This window comes from Physcomitrium patens, chromosome 8 (assembly GCF_059467195.1).
Source record: "Physcomitrium patens ecotype Gransden chromosome 8, ASM5946719v1, whole genome shotgun sequence".
Classification (NCBI taxonomy): Eukaryota; Viridiplantae; Streptophyta; class Bryopsida; order Funariales; family Funariaceae; genus Physcomitrium; species Physcomitrium patens.
In genome coordinates, this window is record NC_143417.1 from 1,924,970 (window position 1) to 1,950,999 (window position 26,030).

A 26,030-nucleotide genomic window follows, 5' to 3' on the forward strand; every position below is an offset into this window, starting at 1 on the left:
GTGATGAAGGGAAGCCTGACTGACTTCCTCCTCTTCCTTCACACACTAGCCTTTGTCCAGTCCCCCTCTACAGTCCTATGAAGCTGACATTCGCAGCCAGCCAGGCATCCATGTGTGTGTCTGAGAATGGTGGCCCTCTTTCTTCTTCCGCAGGCTCTGAAGTGGGACCCATATTGTCTAATTGTTAATAATGGATCCAGTTCTGACTCCCTAGCAAGGGCAGAGTAACTGCAGCAGCAGAAGGCACCTTGCATTAACACTTGGATAGCCACATGCTCTTCAGATAATAGGGGCCATACCCCAGGGCACATGTGAAGGGGTTTTTAACTGTCGCAGTTGTGGGAAGAAGTACCACAATAACTCACCTCACTGGTACTCAGCCACACAGACAGATAGATAGACAGACAGACAGACAGACTTAAGTTACTCACGTCCATCGGGCTTCACCACCACCATGTTTTCTTCTTTCCTTACCATAGCTTTGGCTTTTTTTGGATGCCTTTTATTCACTCCTTGCAAAACCAACATCCATGAGACAGCCTTAAGATTGTACTTAACATCAAGTAAAGCTGGCGCTGTGTTTGAGTTTTCAGCACTCATTCTCTCGGTGCAAAGGAGTGACTAGTGTTTGGTGTTGATGGAGTTATTTTTAACACTTGGATGGGATTTTAAAGGGTTTTATCCGAAGAGCATATGGAGTAGGAGTGGTGATGGTGATGGATTTGTGGATAAAGCAGCATTTTAAAGGGTTTCCATCTGTCACATACAAAGGACATTTTTTGTTGTTGTTATTGTTAAGAAGGAGTTATTGCAGAAGGTACTTTTTAGGCACAACACATACTTGAAGACTTCAAGACAATTCATGTAAAAAAAACAAAAAACAAAACAAAACAGAGGCTACTTTCTCAAAATCAAGTTACCACAAACACAGACAACAAAACTTATTTTATTTGTTTAAGGATGGACAATGTTAACAAATGGGTCCACCACAAAGAAAATCTTTAGAATTTTCTTAACTCTTCTCAAACAATAAACAGGACAAGACATAAAACCAAGACAATGAAACTCAGTTGCTTGTTAGAAAAACATTGGCCATCCTTTTCACACAAAATCCACAAACACACACACACTTGACCATATGCACATACAAACAAAACAAACAAACATACATACTCACTTGTGGGCAAGTTATCACCATCTCTCTACTGCTTTCCCTCATGCCAGGTGGGATTTTCCCCACATGAGATACATCACACACACACACACACACTCTACACCCAAGTAGCTCACACTCCCTTGTCTCCTAAGCCACTAGACTGCAGCCATGGCAGCTGCAACAACAACAACAACATTAACCCAATTTAGCATTGATACCACAGAACCCTTCAACTAGCAGAGCAGGAGGGGTGGGGAAAGGACCAGGTCCACGCTGAAGTGTACCCTAATTTTAAAAACCATAACAAATGTTATTGATATTCTTTGATTGCAACAATTGACCCATTCTATAATGTACCCTAATAACACACGTCCCTCACCCTCCCTCCCATTACAGTGTCACAAGGACTTGCAGGGTGTGTGCATATACTGAGTTAAAAGACCAACTGGGTAGGGATGAGGGATTGTGTAAATGGGGCGGACTTGAGAGCTGTGCAGTGAAGTTATGAGCATGGAATGTTTCTGTTGTTGTTGCAGGGCCTTGGATTTTGAGGCTCAGGCTCCCTGTTCTGGGAATGTGTTCCCATGTGAGGTGCTGAGGAAGAGCCTAAAAGGTGGCATTAAAAAATTAAAAAATTAAAACTAGGCCATTCCATTTGTTGCTTTGTGCTGACCTTGGCCTGAAGCGTATTTATTGAGGAATTGGTGTCTTCACATCTTCCAAGGATGACCCTGGGCAGCTTTTATCTCTTTATACCGTGCTTTATGGAATGATAAATATATATATATATATATATATTTGTAAAAGGGCAAGTTGAAAATTAGATAATATAAGAGGATTCAAATAGATATCTTGGTTGTATTTTAAGGGAAAATAACATGAGTGAAAATCCCTTGTTGAAAGATATGTTAACAATAAGAAAGAAAAGTGATTGTTTGTTTGATTGTTCTAGTTTTGTTTTGTTATTGTTTTTTCGTTTTTTTTGTTTTGTTTTGTTTTGTTTTTGTTTGTTTGTTTTTTGTTTTTTGTTTTTTTTTTTTTTTGTTTACTTCTTCTACAAGTGGAACTAGGACATAGTGATTATTTTGAATGTGTAGAGTATTAATGTGTTTATTCAAATAATCAAAATCAGAAAATGCTTACCTGTTTGATATTCTAGTTCATACCAATCATAATTTGAAACAATACAAAAAACTGAGAAATCCAAGTTTTTTTCTTGTATATATATATATATATATATTTATAATTAAACATATTCATAAATTATATGTCTATCTTTTGGCTTCCAGACATTGTAAGCATGAGAAGATTATAAATGAATGAAGTATATGAATACTATATTAAGTCAGATTTAGACTTATAAAAAGATGCCAAATAAAACTCCCATGGTAATTTCTCATTATGAACAATTCATTCTTTAAATTTCTAACTTAATTTTAAAACTCTCTAGATTTGTTTGAACACATTCTCTCCTTCACACACATGCCCAACTGTGTGTATGTTATTCTTCTACTTCTTGATAAACTTGTCTGCCTACCTCCAATGTTATAAATTTTGCATTCAAATATGTTGCCAACTTTACCATATTTTTACTTAATATACTCTTCTATGCTCTTTCTATTTTCATTTATTTACTTATCAATCATGATAAAAGATTTTCATTTTTGTTAAACAAAAGTTGATATTACCATGTATTCCTCATTCTTCTTGACTTAAGAAAATGTTGAAAAAATAATAATAAAAAAATGCCATATCCCATGATGTGCAAAAACAACCAACAATTTGTTTATTTTTTAAAAATGAAGTTTGGGTTTTATATCTATTATAATAAATAAGATATAAGTGAAGTGAATCCAATGAATTTAAATGCATCCATTCTAGGTCTCCCAAATTCAGCACTTAGAAATAGAGCTTTTGCATAATCAACATAGGATCCCACTCCTCCTTTTTCCACATTATTTGTTGATACTTTGTCTTCCACTTTGCCTTGTAATCCTTTAGATGAAAAAAAGAAAAAAAAAACAAAACAAAACAAAAAAACAAACAAACAAACAAAAGAAGGATGTGAATGCCACATCCATTTGGATCATTGTCCCATTTATTCACATTTGGTTGAAAAAGTCAATATACTGTTGACCATAATACCACCCCAAAAAAAAGCCCGTGCAATTAGTGCAGGGGGCCACACCATTATTCAATTCTATTCCATTCTGCTACATTTTGTAGTTATTGTTTGTTGAGAGGAGATGGATTTTACAAGGTTGGAATCTAGTGTGGCTGAAGAAGTTTAGGTTTGTTTGAAAAAAAAACAGGTTTTGTCCTTATAAGATACTAGTGGAAACTCATGCAAGTGGCCACAAAAAATATTTACTGATAATTTCAATTGGGAGCTTTTGAGCTCTACACCTAGTGCTCTTGCAGTGCTATTGTCAGCAATCTGCAACAACAACATGAAGATTTTGATCTCTAATTGATCAAAAGTTGAGTTATTGCTTCACTTTTTGATGAAAACAACGATGAAAACAATGAGATATGCAACCAATTAGAGGTGGTTTTTGTCTCCTCTTGTTTATCCCATTGATTCATCCTTTGAGCTGTTTTATATAAGAGATTTGACCTCGTTCAAACTGTAAATCCTTGTATATATGCAAATGCACATGATAGTGAACTTTTTTATCATCGATTTGCATAGTGTTACCAAAGGTAGATTTTCTTTTTTCGAAGAGGTTCTGATTTCCAACTTCAGCTTTAATGTAAGATTTTGCCACTTTTTTTTGACAACTTGACATTAAAAAAAGCACTGTTAACATGCATGAGAAATTGTTCAGTTATTGGTCATCAAGCCTGCAAAAACGTTCTGTCCCAGCCATCAATAGCTTCTGATCAGCTGGTCTCTTGCCCTATTAATATCTCCACCAAACCAAATTAAGTGTATGTGTGTAAATAAATTAAATATATATATATTTTTAATTATGAACTTATTTCACAACACTGGATATGCAATGCACTGACAAAGAGTTTTAGAAAAGATGCTGAAAGGTGAAAATTGTTCTCACCCATCTAAAGATATGTAGCATATTCCAACGTTTCAAAGCAAAGCTGTATATCTTGTCTTGTGAAACAAAAGTGAATTAATTTCAAATCATGAACATCATAGACAAAGGACACATTTCTATATAAAGAATAATTGTGAAGCGTTGATTCTTTGCTCACCATGAAGTTTCCATGACACTTTTTTATTTGTCGTCAATTTCCTCATCAAACATGACTTCTTGTCCACAACACCAACCCTCAGAAGACAACATCAAACTTCAAAACCAGCAACATTCACTTTCATTTCGTTGTAAAAAAAAATAAAAAAATAAAAATGATTGAACCATACCTATTTGCTACATATCTGTGCAGACACAAAGACAACTACAACCTTCAACTAGAAACCCAGAGTATAATGTATCGGAAACTGTTGTAAACATAGAGAGAACCGGTTAACAAAAGCACAATAGAATTGGGCACACAAGAGACATAGAAGCAAAAGGATTTTGCTACATTCTCTACAGAGAAAAAAAACTGACGAGAGTTGCAAAAGGCTGCTTGCTTGCTACAGAAGGGCAGCAGCAATCATGCAAGGGAGCAAGCACCCTGGAGTGTTGCATTAATGGGAGTGAAACAGCCTCTTACACAGGAATAAGTCATAGCACATGACCCTCTCACTCTTCCCACTCATGAAACCCTATCGGTGTTTCAATTCTCATGGCAACCAGGACACAGCCAGATCAAGGCCTGTGTAACAGCTACTACTGCTACTAACTTACTGGCCACTGGACTCATCCAGCTATTAGTCTAACTTATCGCTTCCAGAGAAAAGCTGCACAAAAACTAGCTCTCTCTCTCTCGCTCGTTAGTTTTAACGAGTTTTTTTAATGATTTTTTTATGGTTTTTTTTTATTACTGAATTGCCGAATCAGCAAGCGACAGGTATTTGCAGTGTGGGTCTGTGAATGAAAGCTGCAGTGGTGGCTGCCGAAGTGGGGCCAGAAGGGGACCGATGAGATGTACCTTCGCATAAACCGAGGTGGGTAAAAATGATAGATAGATAGACAGATAGAATGATAGAGAGAGTGGCATGATCCGAGCTGGAGAGTGTGCAAATGTGTGTCCGGGGGTGGAAGAGGAAAAAACCGAGACCTTTGAGAGACAGTGGGTGAGAGATGATCCGGTGGTTGTGTGAGTGAGTATTGGTTGTTGTACTGATGCCGCGGTGTCGTGAAATATGACGAGCGGAGGAGGGTGCGATGGATGGAGTTGAGCTCGGGGGATTCACGAGGATGAGGACTGTAGAGTGAGTGGAGCTGGGCTGGGATTGGTGGGTGACTCCAGGTGGGCGTGCACAAGAATCATGACCGTGGCGGGAGAGAACTGACGGCTGCCGCTGCAGGTGTGTGACCATGCACAGGGAGTAGTTGCCGCAGTGTTCTGCTGCAAGAGATCATCAAAGGGGGGGATCGTGGGTGGAGCTTAGAGAGACTCGGTGACGCTGCATCTATTGCTGTGGGCAGGCACGACGACGAGGAGGGGTACTGTAACGGAGGGGGGCAGGAGCCATGGCAGTACGTGACCTGGAGTTATTTTGTTTGTGTGGTTTCGTTTGTCGTTGTGATGGGGCTTGTAGGTAGGAATGGTGTGGGGACATGGTGGAGGGGTCGACGAGATCAGGGCTAAGGCTGAAGCTGGAGTCTGAGATCAACAGCCGCTGATGGTAGGTAATGCGATAGCGTAGATAAGATGAGAGGGAAATTTTTTCTTGTTTATTTTATGTCAAAACAAAAATTGCAAATTCGTGACAGTGCGGGAGAGTGAAGACCGCCAGAGGTTTTGATGGAGTTTGACGTCTTGTTGCAGATTCGGTAGCAAATAACAATGAATAGCTCTCAGGGACTGGAGTAGGAGAACCTGCAGAGGGAGGCAAGGATGTTCAATTTTTGAAAGTTACTTGTGTTGTGAATGAGTGAAAGGAAGAGGTCGATGGTCGTTAGGAAACCTTGCTAGCCACTGGCATAGAGAGCGAAAGTGACTGTTGAAGTGAAGGTGACACTTGAAGGTTAAATTCCCAATGTTCATCAGTATGAGAAAGTAAAGTGGAAGCTGGGAATGAGTAGCGGATCAGGAGTTTCAGTTTGAAGGAGAGACTGAAGTGCATCAGCATGAGATTGTAACCTGTGAATATGGTTTTGAAGCTAGTGATGAATAGAGGTCGAGTGCGGGCACCCAATGTGGTTTCCTGAACCTGGCGGGTTGTACGATGGGACTCTTCAGTTATTAGCTCCTTAACAATCAGAAACCAGAAAGTGAAGTGGAGTTTTTATTAGGACGCATTAGCTGTAGGAAAAATCATCGCCAGTTTAGCCGATCCTGGAACTCAGCAATCAGTTGAAGCGTCTCTGCAGAAATGTCGGCAGTGATAGCGGTTTGTGAGAAATTCAGATGCATAAGTGAAAAGTATAAGCAGTAGAAGCATTTCTGCCTCTTCAATGTGCGTGCTCGAAACTTGCGTTGAAATACAGTTTTTCATTGCTGGTTGTCTCTCTTAATTTTCTCACTTCGAAACATGCTAGGTGAGAGTGATGCGACGAAAGGTAAATGACATTGCAGAGAAACAAAGAAGATAGGAGAACGAGGTGTGAAGCATCAGTGCTGCTATGCTCGTTGTGGTGCTGTTTTGTCCTAAGATAGATGTCATTACACAAGGTTTGAGAGGTTTAAGTCATGTGTGAGGACATGGCGATGGTTAGCGGGTTGTTGAGACTCCTCGAAGAAGTTCTCAAATGTGGGTAGTGCTGAGGTTCTTGTTGGCTGGAAGCAAAGCGAGTGTGTATTCCTGGAATGACTTCTTTTCCCATAAACTCATAGACGCTCAGAACTACTTTTTTCTGAAATTTTTAGTACTATGTACAATTGTTCTCATAAATACTTCCAAGAATGTAGATAGACCTCATTTTGGAGATGTGCGATTTTCGACAAGTGATCTAAATTTGTTTCACTGGCCTTTCGTAGTGCTGTTGCGGGAAGATTTTCTTTGAATCTCAGTATTACAGTCCAGCTTGAAAATAATTGACCTTATTCCAGAAGGCTTCATTCAAACTGTGTTGATACTTGTGAAGGTTGATGAATTGCAAATAGGTTTGCCTGAAGAGGGATAGCGAGTTGTCCTTTGCAAGCGGTGAAGGAAGCTACTAAGGAGCAATTTTTTTGTATTGCTACGGCGATATTCAATGCGGAACCCGGTTGCTAATGGCGTGGCTCTTCCTCAGCTAGACGTCACAAACGACGCTGTTGAGGCCAAACCTCAAACCGAAGAGCAAGAGATTTTAGAGAAGTTCTCGCCTTCCAGACAGCATTCCATGAGGTTTGTATTCATTAACTTTCAAAGTCATGAGAAGCCATATTCTAACTCGATCATGCTGAAAATTTTCTGTTCTTTGGTATCATGATGCAAGAAGCAGGTCCCTTCTCTACTACGAGGAATTAGTGACCACTCATCAAGAGGTCCTTGTTTTTTTTTTAAATAAACACTTCGCTATGGAATGAATGCGCCATTGTTGTAAATGAATCACATTGCATTCGCAAATTCGTTTTAGAATGATTCACATACGGGGAAAATCACCGAAGTGCTGATGTTTTCAGTTAGTGGTCGCGTTGTTATATCTATCCTAATCCATATTTAGTCCTTCAGTAAAGATGATTTAGATTGGAGTTGTTGAATGATGTTGGCTATTGTGCTGCGAATAATTGATGAGCATCACCACTAGTTTTCGTATTATCCTTGCTTTGTAGAACATAATGTCTTAATGATAATAAGAATCTTGAACCCCACTTCTTAAAAACGAAAAAAACATGTACCAGCTTCAAAATCTCATTGAACTTGTATTAATTCACTTGAGACCTAGCTCGGTCTCAAGTGCTTATCCTCTGAAAAAAGGTAGAGAAATATTTTCCTCTCTAATTATGTATTTCTTCAGGAGGTCTAGAACATCCGGCGAGCTGGATCGGGACGGGGGAATCCCGGCCCTTCAGCCTTCGCCTCGACTGCAAACGGCAACGTCTCTAAACCCTGTAACACCATTAAGATGGAAATCGTCGAAACGCGTAGAAAGTGAGAGAAAGAAGCTTCAAGACGAAATCAAAACAAAAGAGGTGGTAAAGGAGGAGATTAAGAATTCCAAAAGCTTCAAGGACGTAAGGAAGGAGCAGATTAAAACAACAGCGGCATTAAAACGAGAAGTGAATGGCATGGAAACATCGAATAAAGCTGACTCATCCATCACGTACCACGCGACTTCACAGGAAGCAGACACAAGACCGGTAGTATCTTCAGCCGCTGCAGTATCTGTGGTGCCAACACACGCTATTAAGAATTCTAACAACGGAAACATCAGAGGGGTTATTGGCAGTACAAACTCTGTAGTTCCAGGGAGTCAGCAGGAGACTAATCAAGTCACAGAAAATTCTCAGGGCATAAAATCTTCTCTTGTGGTAACCCCCGGGGGGAGTAATGAACAGGCTAAAGCCAGTGAAGAAGCTTCATCTGTCAATGCGGAGCAAGGAACTGACCGAAGTAATGCAGACGTTCCGGGAACTGACAGGTAACACGCTTCGAAATGGGATTACAATGAAAAACTAACAGGAATGCAATTGGTTCGGATGTACTTTCTGCTTGATCGTACTCGTACCTCACGATTCTATGCACTCAAGATATGCTGATTATCCGTTTCATGTGATTCGAATTTGAGTTGCCACTTTAAAGGGAATATATATATATATATATATATATATATATATATGTGCTTTTTCTCATGTGCAGAAAGACTCCTACGGGGGAAGAAACATCGGTTATAACGATCGACTTCCTCAGAGCAAGACTTTTAGCAGAGCGTGCTTCGTCTAAAGCTGCGAAGGAACAGATACAGCAGCTGACCAAAAGGGTAATGATCTTGTGTAAACTTCTCTCTGATTGTAAACTACACATTCTCATAGGTTGCCAAATCCCTTATGGTAGTCTGAAATTCAGCCTCCATATGTGCAAGTACCACTATGTATACTGAAATCCTGATGGTTTCTGTTCGATAAACTGTCTCACGTTGCATTGTTACTAATGAAAAGTTACGAATCAAGTTCGTTGAATGGGCAGCAATATTTTATAAGAGTTGATTAATATTTGGGTGTATCCGTTGGTACATTAGGTGCTTGAACTGGAGAGCAAGTTGGATCAAGAAATTGGATTCAGAAAAAAGGCCGAAGAAATAGCGCAGGAAGCTCTTTTGAAGTTGCAACCACCAGGTCAATCATCATCGTATTTATGGCTCATTAAATTCATTTCAAAGAGGTGTCTGAATATCATACTCATCATTGTCATATTCCCGTTGGCAATGGTTGCATCTCGCATCGTTTCCTCGTTGTGTAGTCTTTTGTCCAAAAGAGATAACAGGGGAGCAACCAACTGAGGAGAACTCTGAGTTTCTGAGAGGTGGTACTTGTTTTCCGATGAAATTGCCGGAATCAAATCATGATTCTGAAACAAGCTTCAATGTTCAATTGGCAGAGAAGGATAAACCTAGTACCCTTTCTGAGGAAAAGGAAGCTGAACCGCATGATAAAGAGTTTGCAAATTCTGTTGAAGAAAAGGGTCAAGTTTCTGAGGATCACTTGAATGACGAGAGGACAAAAGCAACCGATAACACTAATTCAAGTGACATACTATCTCCCAATCTGACTGTTAAGGAGGGGAACGAGGTAAAGATTTGTGAAGACATAATTAGTAATATGTCCGAACAGGAGGATGGTGGTATTCAGACACAAAATGTTTCCGAAAAATTCGAGACACAGGAAGCAAAAGAAGACACCCTTTGTGCAGTGCCAGGAGTGACGTCTGCCAGTGGTGACATAGTTTGCCCTGCTAACTCAGAAATTAAACGACAAGAGAACAGGTTACAGCGTTTAAGATTTGGAATTTTGGCTTTATTGTTCGTTTCTAACCCATTCAACAAAATAATGTCATTTTTTTGGTAGATTAGCTTCCGGGGTTCATACTGGCTCAGAAAGACTAGAATTTGATGACATAATTCAGGGTCAGCTAAGAATAGGACAGTTATCTGACAAACACTCATCGATAATAATTAACGTTCGAAGAAATTCAACAACATTTTATTCTGTGTTTTCAACATTTTCGAGTTTTTATTTTCACGTGTGTTTTTCTCATCAGGTTTGAAGTAAAAGAGCGGCTACGCAGCATGTGGGATCAGTTGACAAAAGAAATGGCTGCTCTTGCTGAAGATAATACTGAAAAGGACTTCGTTCAGTTAGAAATTCTGAACTGGATGGGACAAGTCCCAAGTGTATTACAAGATGTTGTTCCAAAACAATCTGGTAAATTCACTACTTTATAATAAAAAGATGTCTAGTTTAGATATGATCCTCTTGCAGGTGCTAATCATTGATTTGATAGTTTCGGTACCACATTTCGCAAGAAAGGAAGTCAGTTGTTCTACACAAGTTGCTAAAATTGTTAATATCTTTTGTTGCAACAATGTACTGCAACATCTTAGCAATGTGCTTGAGGTCCTCTCTCCCAGACTTCGTCTGCTCAAAGGTCATATCATAATCCCTGAATTTTATTCATGGCGTGAAATTGGAGGATTTTGGATTAACTAAAATAAACTTGGCTTTGGCAGAGAATGAGAGATCGGTGACTGAATCAAGCACTGAGAATTCGCAGCCGAATGATGCAGATGTCTCGCCTCCAAGTTCGAATGTTGATCAAATCCAAAGAGAAGGTATTGACCAAAATTTATTATGCCTATCTTGATAAGTGGCAATGTCTGAAGGTCAATGACTTGAAATCTGATCAGTATTCATTTCCATGTTGGGCATTGATGAAATTGTGGCCTAATGGTACAAGATCCGATCGGAGATCGTTCACTGGATGGAGCGCAATGTAGTGGCAAGAGTGCAGCAGAGGACAAAGGATTGAAAAAGGTTGCGTCATTGATTGAGAGATTTGAAGCTCAGGAAAATATCCCGCGAGAATGGGAGCAGAACTATACCAAGCAGCACTCGGTAAGTTCTCATATAGATTTTGATGCAGATGTTGATTGAATTGAATGGTATCATACCGAAACTATGCTGATGAAAGTATATGAATTTTACCACGCAGCGATATCTCACTGCACCAGTAATGGAATCTGTCCTATATCTATGTCTGGCAAAGTTTACAATATAGGATTGTATTGCAGGTTGGTGGGAGGCGAAGCAGAGAAGGCTCCATGAGTCGCACAAATAGCACTCCAGGAACTCCTAATTCAGTTGTGTCTCAACAAGAAAGTCAGCAGGAGCAATCGGGAGATGTACCTTCAAGGACTTTGTCTCAGATTGGAGATCTTAATTATTGTTCCCCCGTTCCGAACTCTCCTATTTCATCCAGCCGAATCATTGGCCCAGAAAATCCGCTTCTTAGAAAAGAAAACGATACAGTGGATACATGCCCTACGGAGAACAATTCCTCTTCCAGTTACTTATATCCTCCAATAGTTGAAGAGACGGCGAGTCGAACAGGTGGAGAAGGAACTGCCGAAAACGGCAATCACGAGACCAAGAACTTGATCCTAGACCACGAAAAATTCGAGGTTGAGAGATCATTGGATCCTTCTTTCATTACACCCCCTCTTCTTAGAACATCGTCAGGATCGAGAGCATGCGAGAACAGAGACATCATGAGTGACGCGGTGAACAGGTCGCAATTTTTGAAACACAGCAATCACTATCAGAATTCAAGTGCTGGTTCGGAAGGAAGATATGACAGCCTTCCAAGCCATTCAGGAAGAAGCAATGCAGAAAGGGGAGAGCCGGCAGGATCACAACCTCTAGTTAGTTGGGTGATGCAGGAGGTGGCTCACTCATCTAATTTGTCAATCAACAAAGGAAAAAGTTCCTCTCAATGGGTAGCACCCAGCATAGGTCTTCATCAACGTGAGAGAATGGTGCCTTATTCACAGGCTGGGAATAGCAATGCATACATAAGACCAGAAGTATCAGGAAATTATCCTCTGCGGAACGATGAGAGAGAAATTTACCGCGGACGAATGGAAAGCGTGTCAAGAAGCATGGAAGGGCTTGGGTTTTCTTGGAGGTCATCGTCAGATCCTGAAGGGGATGACATTCTAACTTATGCAGACATACCGGATTCATTTGAGTCAGGAACCACTCGATCAAGATCAGGCCCACTAATGCCCTTCCAGGTCTTACATCCTTGACGACCTTTAGAACAAGTATCTGCTGACACAACTTATGATCTGTTCTAGAATCACGTTCGTTTTTCACGGTTTGAGTGGATGCATTCCCCTCTCTCTTCACACTGTGTAATGCCCATAATTTTGACAGGTAGATGGAGGCTCAGGACGATTATGCTATAACCAAGGTGAAACCATGATGGTCACTTCTGCAAGCTTTACACATTCTGGTGGGGAAATTTCACGAGAGAATTATCAGACCCGAGCATCAAACAAAATTGAAAGTACCACAAGCAAAGTGAACGAGGTTCTCAAAGCTTTACAGTTAGCAAAGCTCAGTATTCAGAATACTGGGGCTAGGAGATCATCAATTTCTAACTCAAGCGAGCTCAGGTGAGTACAAACTCTCACAGAAGACTCACTTCCGTTCAAACCATGTCTAAGACGGTGAATCTCTGGATCTGCGAATTTCGCGTCGGATTTCATACCGATCCTTTTGATTGTATTTCACCTTTAGCGTTATTTGGTTTTGAAAGCAAAGAATTTAAGAACTGTCAAAAGTTACAATGAGGGTAACTGATTCCAGATCTCCGACATAGGGATGTCTCGAAAGTAGATTGTGAAAAAAGGGTGTACTGTTTCCATCCAAACCTGCAGTAAAATGAAGTTTCAATTTGCACATTTGTCTGAAAAAACTCGGTTGTGTCGTTTAAGCAGTTATCCTGGAGGTGAGAAAAACAACCGGAGGGCAATGTTTGGAGCCAGTGGAGGTGGTGGAACGACCTACGGATCCCCAACTGCACCCCAAGAAATTTCGAGAATGTACTCCACAGACAATTTTCGAGAAGCGGGATCTCCAACCCGCCTCGAACCTGCATGCTCCACACGCACGGTTGCTCTGCTGATGGATTCACGCCGAAAAGACGCTCAAAAGGACCGCTCCTTGGCAGGTCGGTCCAGCCCAGTCTCAAACGCACATAGGAAGTTCGTAAGTAAGTTTTCCATGGGAGGCGGTGTACAGTACGTCTAGCCCAACTAAAAGGCCGCCTTCGTTTTTCCCCAACTTTCCTAGCTCATCGATGAAAACCCACTGCAGGTGGGTGCCCTGGTTATTGCGGTAACATTTAGCCTACACGTCTATATGACAGTTCCTTCTCCAAACAGCATCCTCTCTACTCAGCTGTGCCACCAGTTGATCGTGGAAACGAAAAGGCGCGTTTCCAATCTCGTAAAAATCCGGTCTGGGTTGTGTAGAAAATACCCACAGAGAGTGAGTGATCTGAGCTGTACCGGGGAATTATCTGTAGCTGAGAAATACTAATCGATCATTGAAGACTCGCCTGTGCCTGTCTTGCTGCAGCTGCTTACGTTAATTCCTCGTTGCATGTACGACTCGTGAGCTATTGACCCCCTCTGTCGAGACCTTCAACCAGGAATTGTTGCATGAATCCCACCCTTGTGATGAATGACTGAAACCTCAGACATTCCATCACTCCTCGCCACTTCAATGTTAGTGATAAAGAACAGAATGGCGACATTAGTGATAATCTACAGACTCGGCGTCTGTGTTTCGAAATCTTCTACCAGCAGAGCGATGGCTGCGTCGAGCTTTGCCATCAGACACGCAGTTCCATTCTGCAACCTCTTCGGCACACTGCGAACTATACTTGTCGTCCAAGGAGGCCGCTCGTGTGAACAGAACCTGGGTCATGCAGTTCTAGAAAAATCCCCCTTATCCCCTTCGACCAGACGTGTGAATAGGACCCTGGAATTTGCCGTTCAAACCTAGTCACGATTTGGTATGAATTTAAATTATACTCGTAGTTTGTGTTTTATAAGCCGTTTTTACAAATAAAAACTCTCATATTTCTTAAATCGAACTTACTAAAAATTATTTTAAATTTCTTTCGTTTCTTGTTTGTCCGTAATGGATCTATAAAAACTTCTTTGTATTGATGTAGTATATAGGAGTTTAAGCAAGGTGACCCTTTTTTTTTCTTTTTTTTCTTTTAATTTTTTAATTTTTTAATTTTTTACTCTATTGTTTTCTTCTTCTTTTTTGCATGGGTACATTTCTAATTAGTAGCGATGAGAAAGTAAATAAATTATTAAATAAATTTGGTTAATTTTTTTTGTTTAAATGAAATGGAGTTAAATCGAACAATACTTTTATATAGTGGCTTTTTTATTTTATTTTTCATGCAAACGATTTGTTAAATGTCCTTCGGTTTATGTTTCTTAATTTGATTGGTTCCCTATAAAACAAAAACTTGTTTACAAAAATAGTTTTAACTCTTCTTCATAACCCTCAACCAAATTTTGCCATCTTTTACTTCATAAGCTTTCTTCCTAAACAAAGCTACACCTTCCCATTCTTCATTGACAAGTTTTAATTAATACATCCGCTTACAATTGCAACAATTCCAAAGTTAAAATTCACCCCCAAACAAGATTGATTTCAAAGGACTAAAATTAAGCTACCAGTCCATCTTTCGTACCTAAAACAAATTAAAACGTTTTACACTTATTAATGATCAAAGGTAAAAACATAAAGTTTAGCAATTTCGGTAAGCTATTGGTAATTAAACATCGCAGCAATTGCAAACTAAGGGACAAGAGAAAACCCTCCTGCATACGAATGGTATTGTGGTAGTCTTACGTAATCCATAATTAACATTAATTAAACACCTTTACGGTGAAAGGTAATCGCGATTAGCGACGGAATTTGAAATTCAGAGTGGGAAGGTTTCCGAATGGAGCTGTGGAGGAGGATGTCGTAACCGGAGGCTCTGGTTAAGGTTTTAGAAGTTAGGGTTTCGGTTTTTTTTTAACTACGATTGATTACTGGTGGGTTTTTTTTGTTTTGTTATCGCGTTGGCGGAGGAATGAGTAAGATTCTGATAGAGATGATTTTGCTGCGAGGGGCCCGACGTGAAGAATGAACCGACTTGAATGGGCTGATGTAGTGGTGCATGCAGCTTTGGAGCAAGCGCAGAGAACAGAGCTCTGAAGACTTGCGGAATCGAAATGGTTTGTTTGTGAGGGCATGTTACCAACCGGGAGGCGGGGATAGGGAGGGCTTTGAAGGCGGGAGTGCGCCTCACAGAGTCTACCTTGTACTACTGAATCCTTGGTGTTGTTGAGGAAGGGAAGAATACTCTCAATCTTCAAAGAGGCTCAATATTTTTTTTGATAAAGATGAACCCTGAAGATGGGGTCGTGTTGGCGGACATTGAAGTGGCCGGGCGACTGCTCACTGACTCGATTGCGAGAGATTCCCGGTTCGCTTCCTGTGACCTACAGGACGCGCTTGATGCAGCGCGATTTTCAAGCCATCCCTACTCGACGCCTCCTAAAGAGGTAACTTATGTTTATTCCAGAGGCTTGTGTCGATCAACTGTTGCAGTGCATTTGTTGCTGTGATAATAAACGTCGCGCACGCACTTTTTTTCCTGAGGCAACTGCAACCGGTGTACATCCGTGGTTGCACGCGTGTGCGTGTGGTATGAGTCGAATTTGGCAGCAGTGGAATGAGAAAGTGCTCGAGGGTAAACTAGGGCACTAATCAGAATCTCCGTCGGATAAGTGTTCGATATTTACGGCAGATAAGGTTTCGAAGTCATCCTCTGTGCCCGAACTCGCGCTTGTTCTTGTTGAAAGGCGCAGTGCCATCCTTTCGGAGGACCTCCTGTTGAAAATCCTTTACTTTCTTTTTCTCGAATATTATCAATTTTGATCTTTTGAACGTTCATTTAGAGGAGAAGTGTTCATTTAATATCATTTATTCAAACTTTTAAGTGTAAAGAAACTTTGTTATTATTTAAGAGTTGAGGAATGACCTAAGTGTTTGATCAGCATTTTGAGGATAGTTTCTTTCAGCCTCTTGTCCTGAGTGTATCATGACGTTTTGGTGGTGGGGAGTATTTGTGTCTTGAATTATCTTTGTAAACATCTAAGTGCAAGTGCTAGTGCTGTTTCTAAAGTATCCGCTTCTACTCTGTGCAGTGGCCACCGTTCGTTGATGTCATCAACTCGATGGAACTGCCACCGGTCTTAATTGAGCGGTACAACGCTGCCGGCGGCCAGGGTACAGCCCTTTGTGGTATTTTTCCAGAAATTCGTCGAGCTTGGGCCACTGTAGATGATACTCTTTTCCTCTGGCGATTCGACAAGTGGTGAGAGTGCAAGCGCATTCCATAATCAGATAGCTCAATTTTATTGATAGATGCACCAATCGATCGTGTCCGTGATGTTCTTTAACAATTTAGGTCTATGTTTTGTTCGAAGTTTTTTCTTTAGAAGCTGCCTTAGTAAAAGCCTCATCTTCCGCACAAAGAGCACCTAGACAGAAGGTTACCCAGACCTAACATTGGCGAAACGACAGTTGCTACCTTAGAGAGAAGTATCAAACATTTACGTGTGAACTGAGCGCTTTGTTTATTTGAATAGGGATGGGCAGTGCCCCGAGTACAGTGGAGAGGAGCAGGCAATTTGTGCCGTAGGGTTGGTCAAAGCAAAGCCAGGAGTGTTTATTGAGGCCATTCAACATCTCATTGTGTTGGCCACTCCGGTTGAGGTGAGAACAGTTTCGATATTTGTAATGTGACTTCCGTTGGACAAAATCATGAATTAAATTTTGTTCTAATACCCGAAGGTTCTTACTAGATACGAAAAATAAGTTTCTGTGATTTCTACGCGAGGTCACTATACTAACATCCAGGCTGTTTGCGCAGTTGGTGTTACTTGGAGTCTGTTGTAGTGGGAATAATGTTAGTGGCGATCCATTCATGGAACTTACACTCCAACCTCTACCTCAGTACACAATACCGACAGATGGAGTCACAATGACGTGTATCACACACACTGATTCGGGACGAATTTTTCTTGGAGGTCGGGACGGCCATTTATATGAGCTAATTTACACCACAGGCAATGGCTGGCAAAGCCGGTGCCGCAAGGTGTGCCATACTGGTGGTCTGGGCAACCTTCTGTCTAGGTGCTTTTTCTCTACCCATGAAATTTCAATTACAATCTTCAAGGAATTATTTTAGTACATGCACAAAGTGCACGATCTGCAAACGTGTCAAATTCTCAGCTTGGATATATGCAATTGTTTTCTGTTGGTTTATGCAGGTGGGTTGTACCTAATTCTTTGAGGTTTGGCGCTGTCGATGCCATTGTGGAAGTGGTGGTTGATGAAGAACGACACATCCTCTACACTCGCACTCAGGAGTCTAAACTGCAAATGTTTGACCTTGGGAAAAATGGAGAAGGTGCACCCAAAAAAGTCGCAGAAGAAAGTCGTGTTGGGGAGCAGAGAGATTCACGTGGACGAAGCGGCGGAGCCCGTGCTACAGCACGAGTTACTAAGGCAAATATTATTTCTATTGCTCCAGTATCTAGTGTAGAGTCTAAGTGGCTGCACTTGGTTGCCACTACATCTGATGGGCGCAGAATCTACTTGTCAACCTCTACATCAACTGGTAGCAGTATGACGAGTGGAACTTCTGGTGTGGGAGGTCAGAAGCCTTCAGTTCTTCGAGTTGTGATGACTCGACCAGCCCCCTCTGTTGGTGTTGTAGTAGGCTCTAGTGCGTTTGGTAGTTCTCCTTTAGGTGTTCGTTTGGGTACTCAGACTGAAGGAGGTTTTGTCATCAAGGCTGAAGCTGCTCACTGTTCCAGTGGAGTTTTGGTTCTCTCTGACGCATCACCTCCCACAGTATCTCGCCTGGTCGTAGCCACTCGGGATCTTACTGGTCCAGCTTTACCGTCTTCTGGTAATATTTCCATAGGAGGGCCAGGCTCAGCATCACGCTCAATGCGGTCCTTGCGAGAAATGGTGACGGCACTCACTGTCGAAGGTAGAGCACTTGCTATTGCTGATGTTCTTCCACCTCCAGAGCAAGCTGCGGCAGTGGAGTTCTCAGTCAGTGAACTTGGCGGTGCAGCAGTGAGCAACCAGGTACTTTCATGTAGCAGATTTCGCGATGTATGAGTTGGTATGTATTGGTACTATTGTGCCTTTTACTGCGTGTTCTTGAACAAACTGATTGCTTCTATTGACTCTTTTTTGGAATCGTAGTCTATCTTTTAGTAATCTTCTCAATCACGTAATAAAGCTGTTGGCATTCTTGCGGATCTTCAATTGAGCAGGTAATCGGTGATGAGATGGTTCGTGCTCGGCGATTGTGGGCTCGTGGAGAGCTTGCCACTCAACATGTACTCCCTCGGCGAAGATCCATTATCCTGAGCACAATGGGTTTGATGGAATTAGCATTCAATCGTCCTGTTGATCTTCTTCAGAAGCTTTTTGAATCTAACACTCCTCGTAGTGTGCTGGAAGATTTTTTTCAACGTTATGGAGCTAGTGAGGCAGCGGCCATGTGTTTGCTGCTGGCTGCAAAGCTTACCTCTGATGATGACAATATCATACCTAATGCCATCGCTGATAGAGCAGCTGAGGCATTCGAAGATCCAAGGTTAGTAGGAGTTCCTCAGATGCAAGGAGGAGTTTCAGCTACAAGTGGCCTTTCGTCTGGGGGCGGCTTTAACATGGGTCAAGTGGTGCAAGAAGCTGAGCCTGTTTTCTCTGGAGCTCATGATGGTCTTTGTCTTGCAACAGCACGGTTGTTGCGGTCTGTCTGGGAGCTTCCAGTGATGGATGTGAGGAAAGATGCTGGAGCTGAGAGCAATGGTGATGGAGGCATCATTTCTTGCAGGTGGGTTATTTTTATACTACTTGCTTCAGTACATTCATTTTCTATGGTAAAATTCTATCTATCGAACATGTTCAAGGTGTGAAGATCATACTTTGGAATGACATAGCTGTGGGAAGTTGAAAGAATCTTAAAATTGCTAAAGAAATACCTCATGTTTCTCTTCTATTAGCTGTTTGCTCTTGCCTGTGTACATTCGGTCCGAGTGTAGTGGTGCGTTGTACGTGTCGTGAAATCTCTCTTTACTTGCGGAGAGTTCATGCTTACCTAGATGTCTATGTTTGTCCTTTAGTTAAATGATGTTTTCTTTTAGAATTTGTTGTTTATTTCAGTATTCTGGAAATTTCTGATATATCAAGCGTGCTGCAGATTGCCCGTTGAAGCAATGCAGGCCTTGGAAGACAAAATTCGTTCTCTTGAGCAATTTTTGCGGGCTCGCAGAAATCAAAGGCGGGGACACTACGGTAGAGTCATGGGTCTTGGTGACATGTCTGCTTATGGCGAAAGACATTCCAGTCCATTTGGGGTTGATGGTTTTGCTCGAGGGGAAATACCTTCTAGATCACCTTTGATGATTACCTATGAAACCCCCCAGCCACGAATAGCAAGGGCCATTCTTCCAGGATCTACTCATAAAAGGCAACGTCTGCCCCATAAAGAGCTCAGTCCTGCTGAACTTGCAGCTATGGAGGTTGGTTACTCTCTATTTTACTACATTTGCATTTTCTCTTATATGAACATTATATCTGCTTTCAGGGTTTGTTACGGCGATAGGAATGTGGGGCCTATACTTCCTCAAGTCTATAATACGTCTACTTTTCTTTCGCATTTACCGTAATTATCTTCATTTTTTGAACCTCACAGGTACGAGGTATGGAATGTATACGACGACTGCTAAGAAGGTCAGGTGAGGCACTGAGGCTTCTGCAGCTTCTACAGCAACATCACGTGGCTCGTTTAGCCCACAGTCTAGATCAATCTCAACGCCGACAGCTAGCTCAACTTACTTTTCACCAACTTGTTTGCTCTGGGGATGGAGAACAAATTGCTACTAGACTTGTAGCTGCTCTAATGAAGGTACTTGTAATAGCTAATTTAAATGTTTTTTCAAAGTTTTTTTTTGTATCAATGACATGTTGTGAGTGCTTTCAACTTATGATTCTTGGGTCACACTTTTATCCACCAGTTTCTCACTGATCATTGCTACCCTGTCTTGTATAGTACTATGTGGCACCCGATGGCCGAGGTACAGTTGATGACGTCAGCCGAAAGCTAAGGGATGGATGTCCAAGTTACTACAACGAATCTGACTACCAATTTTACCAAGCTGTTGAAAGTTTGGAGAGAGCAGCAAGCACTTCTGATTCGGAGGAGAGGGATAGATTAGCCAGGGATGCTTTGGACCTCCTTAGCAGAGTTCCTGAGACTGCTGACCTCCTATGTGTCTGCCAGCGCTTCGAAGACATTCGGTATTCTTCTCTCAGAATAAGCTGCTGTTGACGAGTTTTAATATCCTTGGTTTCTTGCGTTGTCCAATAACTTGTACGATTACTGGAATATGGCATTAATATGTGCAAATAAAACTTCTGTGCTCGGCAACTACGGAAAGATATGTCTACTTTCTTTTTTTGTTGGTCTAGCTTCTATTATTTGATTCTGCAGTTCGTCTTTCAGAAAGCTGTTCTTTTTGTTAATCATAGTGCTTCGTGTTCTTGTTACAGCTTCTACGAGGCTGTGGTGGAGCTTCCATTGAGGAAAGCTCGTGCTGTAGACCCATCTGAGGATGCTTTTAACGGAAGCATTGAAGAAGGAAGACGTCAAGCAGCTCTAGCAGCTAGACGACAATGTTACGATGTGGTGACAAATGCACTTCGATCTCTCAAGGGCCAGTCGACTACAGATAGTGGAAACACCAAGATATCTTTCTCTGCCTCTGCTCCTGCAGCTAGATTATTGCTGGATGAAGCAGCAAGAGAAAGTTATATCCGTCAAATTGTTCAACTTAGTGTGCGATGGCCAGACAATGCTTTTCACGAATGTTTGTATCAGACTATGATTGAGTTGGGGCTTACCCAAGAACTTCTGGAACTTGGGGGTCCTGACCTGGTTACATTTCTACAAAATGCCGGAAACTATGAAACTACCAAGGTACTATTTTTTTTTTTTTTAAAGGATACGGTGTTTTTGAAGTGTCAATAGATGCAATGTTGAGGTTAGTATGCACTTGTGTAGGATGTTGCAGGTTCATTGTTACGTACAGTCGCATGTACTTATGTCCGCGGTGTGTTTCTTCTCTTGATGATCTCATCTTGTTGTTGTATGATTCAGGCATGTCACATATCTGCTGGGACATTTAAGTCACCGATGCCTTCTACGACACCAAACATCAGTCGTTTGCGGCAGCCAATTTCAGGGGAGCAGGCCAAGTATTTGGAATTGTTGTCTCGTTTCTATGTTCACAGACGACAGCACACCCTGGCTGCCCATGTGTTGTTGCGGCTTGCAGAACGTCGACAGCCAGAAGGTGCCGCAGAGGTCACACTTGAACAAAGGTAGACTTTCCCTTTGAGCTGTATTCCAAGACAAAATGATTTTCTGTAAATTTGCCATTACTTTATTCTTGTTATTGAAAGCTCGTGTTTATGTAACCCGTTGTTGTTTGTTGTAAAGGTATGAATATCTTAGTAATGCGGTATTGCAAGCTCGGAGTGGAAGCAGAGCTCCTGGTGGTCTCAGTCCAGCTTCAGAGCTTTCCGAGAGTGGTTTGATGGAACTTTTAGAAGGCAAGCTTGCAGTTCTGCGGTTCCAACTGAAAATAAAAGAAGCTTTAGACCGCATAGCCTCTGGAGCTCCAGGTGATCAAGGAGGAAACACACCCATGGAGGAAGATGACTTCCCATTTTCAAAAGCCTTTTCAGGAGTTTTTGCTGATGAAAGTAGAGCTCATTCTGCAAGAGAAAAATCCGAGGAACTCAGTACTGAGTTGAAGAGCATCACACAATTATACAACGACTATGCTGTGCGATTTGAGCTCTGGGAGGTAATTTCATTTTACGTAAATCCATGTTTTTACATTCTTATGTAATGTTCAGTATTTTCCATTTCTGGATTAGTGTATTAATTCTTACTTCTATTCCTCATACATACACGCACAGATTCACATTCTAATGTTCGTGTGTACGTCTTAAATACAAGATCATGGTGATATAAACGGATACCTTAGAAGAATGTCTCATTGCATGGTTAAGCTATGTTGATGTATGCATTGTATTAACTAGAAAAAATCAACTGATGGATGTGTTTATTTTCGAACGGGCAGTCCGAGATCTTTTCTTCTGCCAATATCTTGTGTAGCATGCTCATTTATTTGAAATGAAGTTTGCGCAGTCAGTAACCATCTGTTCTTGCAGATATGTTTGGAAATACTGCACTTTTCAAATTACAGTGGGGATGCTGAGAACAGTGTGATGCGGGAAACATGGACACGTCTCCTCGACCAAGCTTTAGCAACAGGAGGAGTAGGCGAGGCTTGCTCCGTGTTACGTAGAGTAGGCCCTCTGTTGTACCCTGGCGATAGAGGGAGCATGCCTCTTCATACAATTTGCCTTTATCTGGAAACTGCTGCTCATGTACGTTTTTGCTCATTCCTCCTACTCATGTGCGTTTCTTATTTCAGTTGCCGTGTCGCGTGCAAAACAGAATTGGACGTTGTACTAGTGTGTTAATTGTGAATCGACTTAAAACTCACATCGCTGAGGGAATTCATCACCTATATTCACTCAATCTGTTATTTCTGTATGAATTGCTTGTTGCCACTATTTACATATATCACCTCTAGTTTTAAATTGATTTACATTCATTATTATCTGGTACAATTCCCGCAACGTCTAGAAAAATTTCGACGATAGCGAAGTTTTTGTTTTTGTACAATTGGTCTAGATGAAGGAATGGAATTATCAGTCTCGTGTATTGACTTGGGCTTACTATGGTGTAACAGGATAAAGTGAGAACCGGAACAGAAGTAGTGGGAGACGAAGATATTCCCCGTGCGTTGCTAGCAGCCTGTAAAGGTGCCGCTGAGCCCGTACAGCGGAACTATGATCGTGTGTTGGCGAGTGGAGCAATACTGCCGAAACCTTCTTTGCGGCTTCGGATCCTTCGTTCTGTTCTCATTGTTATGCGTGAATGGGCTATGACTCTGCTCTCTACCCGTATGGGTTCTGGTGTCGTTGGAGGTTCTCTTTTGTTTGGAAGTGCTGAACAGGCTCTTAGCAACCAAGGCATGCATGATAAGCTTACAAGTGCAGCGAATAGGTGTGTTTAAACGTGATTTACCTCCCATTTCACTATTTTACATTTGTGCATGGGTTTGTTATGTACAAAATAATGGATGTAAGGGATTATACTTTTACCATATGAATTACTGATAGAGAACAAATTGTAGTACTTCATTTTTTTCCTGCTGTAGCTGAACTGTTTCGATACAAATGTTGATACTGTTTATTCAAATAGTATCTGATGCCTCTTCTGCGAACAGGTATATGACAGAAGTTCGACGCTTAGCGCTGCCACCTGGAGATGTGGAGCCGGTACTGATCGGCTTCAGGGAGCTTGAGGAGATCCTTCAAGGCTAGAGTGATATCAACTCCTGAAATACTTATAGGCTGACTAGTCGATCCTATTTCATTGTACATTCTTTGATATCATGCCATGAAAAATGTGAGCAATCTATCAAGCAGTTGGAATTTGGGTGCAGACATTACCGCTGCATCCGTTAGATAGACTGCAGGAAGACCCACTACATGAGAATCAGTTCAAGTTAGGCTGGGCCTTCTGTTGACCACATACTGATGCGCAATTGCTAGGACTTCAAAAGACTTCTTTGTAAAATTATTTGTGCCATCTCTTGGAGTTGTTCCCGTGTTATGAACCTTTTTCATAATTCATCCTCTAACCTCCGTCTTTCATATCTGTAGGAAACTTCCTTGTTACCATGACATGGGATTTAATATGCACTTGTCAACTAATAAACTTGATTCGTTTTCACCTTCTCTGAAATGCCTCAAATAGATGCTACAGAGGAGTCGCATCTCATTCTACAAATTGGAATCTGACGACAGTCGTGAATGAGTATCTTCTACGATACAAATCGACTTTAGAATATTTGAGATTGACGTTGGGTTGTAAACGTACCGTAGATAGACCCTCTCCAGACAAGTTTCAGGAACTTAATCCCAGCCCTCGTCACCTATTAATATGCAGGCATGACCAGGTCATGAATGCCAAAAACGAAAAGACACGGTCAGGAGAGGACTCGCAGGAGAGCAACCGTCGTATATCCATATTTAGCAATTCTGCGAGCTTCGAAGCAATCAGGTAATCATCCACTGTGTAAAGAGCACTGTTCTCCAGGCCCACTCTAGGCTTCATAGGTGCACAGTTGCGCATATGTCCAAACTACTGACCTTCATTAAGAGACGTGGTCTAGCCTATATGTTTTCTCCTGCAGAGGTCCAAGCACATTTCAGGATGCAGTTCTTTTTTGTTTTTTCGCAAAGCAGCCAGGATAAGTTTTCAAAAGTAGGAGTGTTCGTATAGATACTTCCCCCTTTTTTTTGAGGGTAGCGGGACCCAGTAAAACAGGCAATGGTGCAATTAGAATAGTCGCAATTCCCAATACCCAACATGGGAGCCTCACATTTATGCAACTGTTCTCAAACAATGTGCCAGGTTTTCAACGAGACTTGATTAAAAATATCATTAACACTTTGGATTACCACTGAACTTTATACGCATTTTGCAACCTTTTGACGTCCACGCAAAATTCTTGTTTATTGGAATTGTTATTATTGTCAAGTGTTCTTCAGAGTGACTGTTACTAGTGTGAAAGATACAAGATGACAGATTTATCGGAGTCGATATTTGTGTGTAAAAGGTTAAAATATCAGTAACAAAGTTAAAACTGTCTTAAAATGTAACTGAACGGGCAAATGGCTGAAGGATGGATAAGCAAGCATCAGGGGAAATATTGGAAATCTAAAAATTACCTCAATCTCACCTCTATCCATATGACAAGAGTAAATGCTTATGTTACTTAACACATTCTAACTCATAGATTCTAAAGTGACCTAAAACTATACTTCCAAAACTACTGTCTTGCTTATTTGAAAAGCCACAGATTCAAAAAGCTTAGCACCGGCTGCAAAACTATTTCACCTTTTTTTTTTTTTTTTTTTTTTTTTTTTTCCCTCCTTGTCTGGTTTAGCCTCAATTAACGAGAGACCCCCAAGCATTGGCATCTACAAACAAGGCATAGTGCCCAAGGTCAAAACAGGTACATAATGCAAGGAATTAGGGTTTCTTACAAAACCACACCAGCATGGGAAATTGCTGTTCCGTATTGTGAAACCCAAGCTTGTAGAAGAAACTGCTGGGTATATGCTACTTTCAAGCTCCTTAAGCTTAACTACCAAGGAGGGCTTATAAAAAAGTTAACGGCTCTATGCCAAGGGCATTTTACCTAATACAACCCTTGCAACGTGGCTATTCACAGCACGGTGCTTAAAGCTTAATTTACACTAAGCACGATTAGTTTACAGTTGGGTCTTTATAGTGGACGAATGAGAATCGTCGATGAATCCTGGAGGAGTGGATGGAAACGTGCCATTAATGGTCCTTTGACCGCGGCAACGTGCCGGAGAAAATCATCGTCATCCCCCAGCCGCTCTTTCGTTCGTTCGTTGGCCTCGGTCACCCAATCCGACGGAAAATCAGGAATCGTCCAGAGAGTGCGGGATTTCGTTGAGTAAGTGACGACGTTCGTTGAGGCCGGTGGCCGGCGAATGCCATGATCGGCTGGCGGGCCTGATCTTGGTTTTG

The 26,030-nt window shown here is 41.4% G+C and overlaps 2 protein-coding genes across 12 annotated transcripts; both read left to right on the forward strand.

Annotated features, from left to right (window-relative positions):
• Positions 1-5,320: 5,320 nt before the first annotated feature.
• Positions 5,321-14,347, forward strand: LOC112285988 (uncharacterized). Of its 11 annotated transcripts, none has more exons than XM_090252315.1 (13): positions 5,702-5,912; positions 6,056-6,118; positions 7,315-7,559; positions 8,173-8,796; positions 9,015-9,135; positions 9,394-9,490; positions 9,753-10,137; positions 10,413-10,576; positions 10,882-10,983; positions 11,109-11,266; positions 11,443-12,444; positions 12,587-12,828; positions 13,153-14,347. In XM_090252315.1, exons 3-13 carry the CDS (start codon positions 7,426-7,428, stop codon positions 13,463-13,465), a joined length of 3,342 nt encoding a protein of 1,113 aa, XP_090108441.1. In that variant the 5' UTR covers positions 5,702-5,912; positions 6,056-6,118; positions 7,315-7,425; the 3' UTR covers positions 13,466-14,347. The 11 variants fall into 11 exon arrangements, with proteins under 11 accessions (XP_024383205.1, XP_024383208.1, XP_024383214.1 ...); XM_090252313.1 differs by having other exon boundaries at positions 5,778-5,912; positions 6,056-6,686; XM_090252317.1 differs by having other exon boundaries at positions 5,778-5,912; positions 7,334-7,559.
• A 933-nt stretch (positions 14,348-15,280) lies between these two features.
• Positions 15,281-24,053, forward strand: LOC112285760 (nuclear pore complex protein NUP155). The gene is made up of 15 exons (XM_024526851.3): positions 15,281-15,795; positions 16,441-16,610; positions 16,885-17,011; positions 17,169-17,431; positions 17,569-18,397; positions 18,589-19,154; positions 19,521-19,842; positions 20,016-20,228; positions 20,373-20,620; positions 20,873-21,299; positions 21,480-21,703; positions 21,822-22,191; positions 22,562-22,780; positions 23,149-23,465; positions 23,689-24,053. The coding sequence occupies exons 1-15, from the start codon at positions 15,634-15,636 to the stop codon at positions 23,783-23,785; spliced, it is 4,554 nt and encodes a 1,517-aa protein (XP_024382619.1). The 5' UTR covers positions 15,281-15,633; the 3' UTR covers positions 23,786-24,053.
• The last annotated feature ends 1,977 nt before the right edge of the window (positions 24,054-26,030 follow it).

Coding starts and splice junctions, on each gene's coding strand:
- LOC112285760 (XM_024526851.3), top strand. CDS start 15,634: ATGAACCCTGAAGATGGGGTCGTGTTGGCGGACATTGAAGTGGCCGGG. Junction 17,432..17,568: donor CTGGGCAACCTTCTGTCTAG/GTGCTTTTTCTC, acceptor TGGTTTATGCAG/GTGGGTTGTACCTAATTCTT. Junction 21,300..21,479: donor GAAACTATGAAACTACCAAG/GTACTATTTTTT, acceptor TGTATGATTCAG/GCATGTCACATATCTGCTGG.
- LOC112285988 (XM_024527437.3), top strand. CDS start 7,426: ATGCGGAACCCGGTTGCTAATGGCGTGGCTCTTCCTCAGCTAGACGTC. Junction 9,136..9,393: donor TACAGCAGCTGACCAAAAGG/GTAATGATCTTG, acceptor TTGGTACATTAG/GTGCTTGAACTGGAGAGCAA. Junction 10,577..10,881: donor TGTTGTTCCAAAACAATCTG/GTAAATTCACTA, acceptor TGGCTTTGGCAG/AGAATGAGAGATCGGTGACT.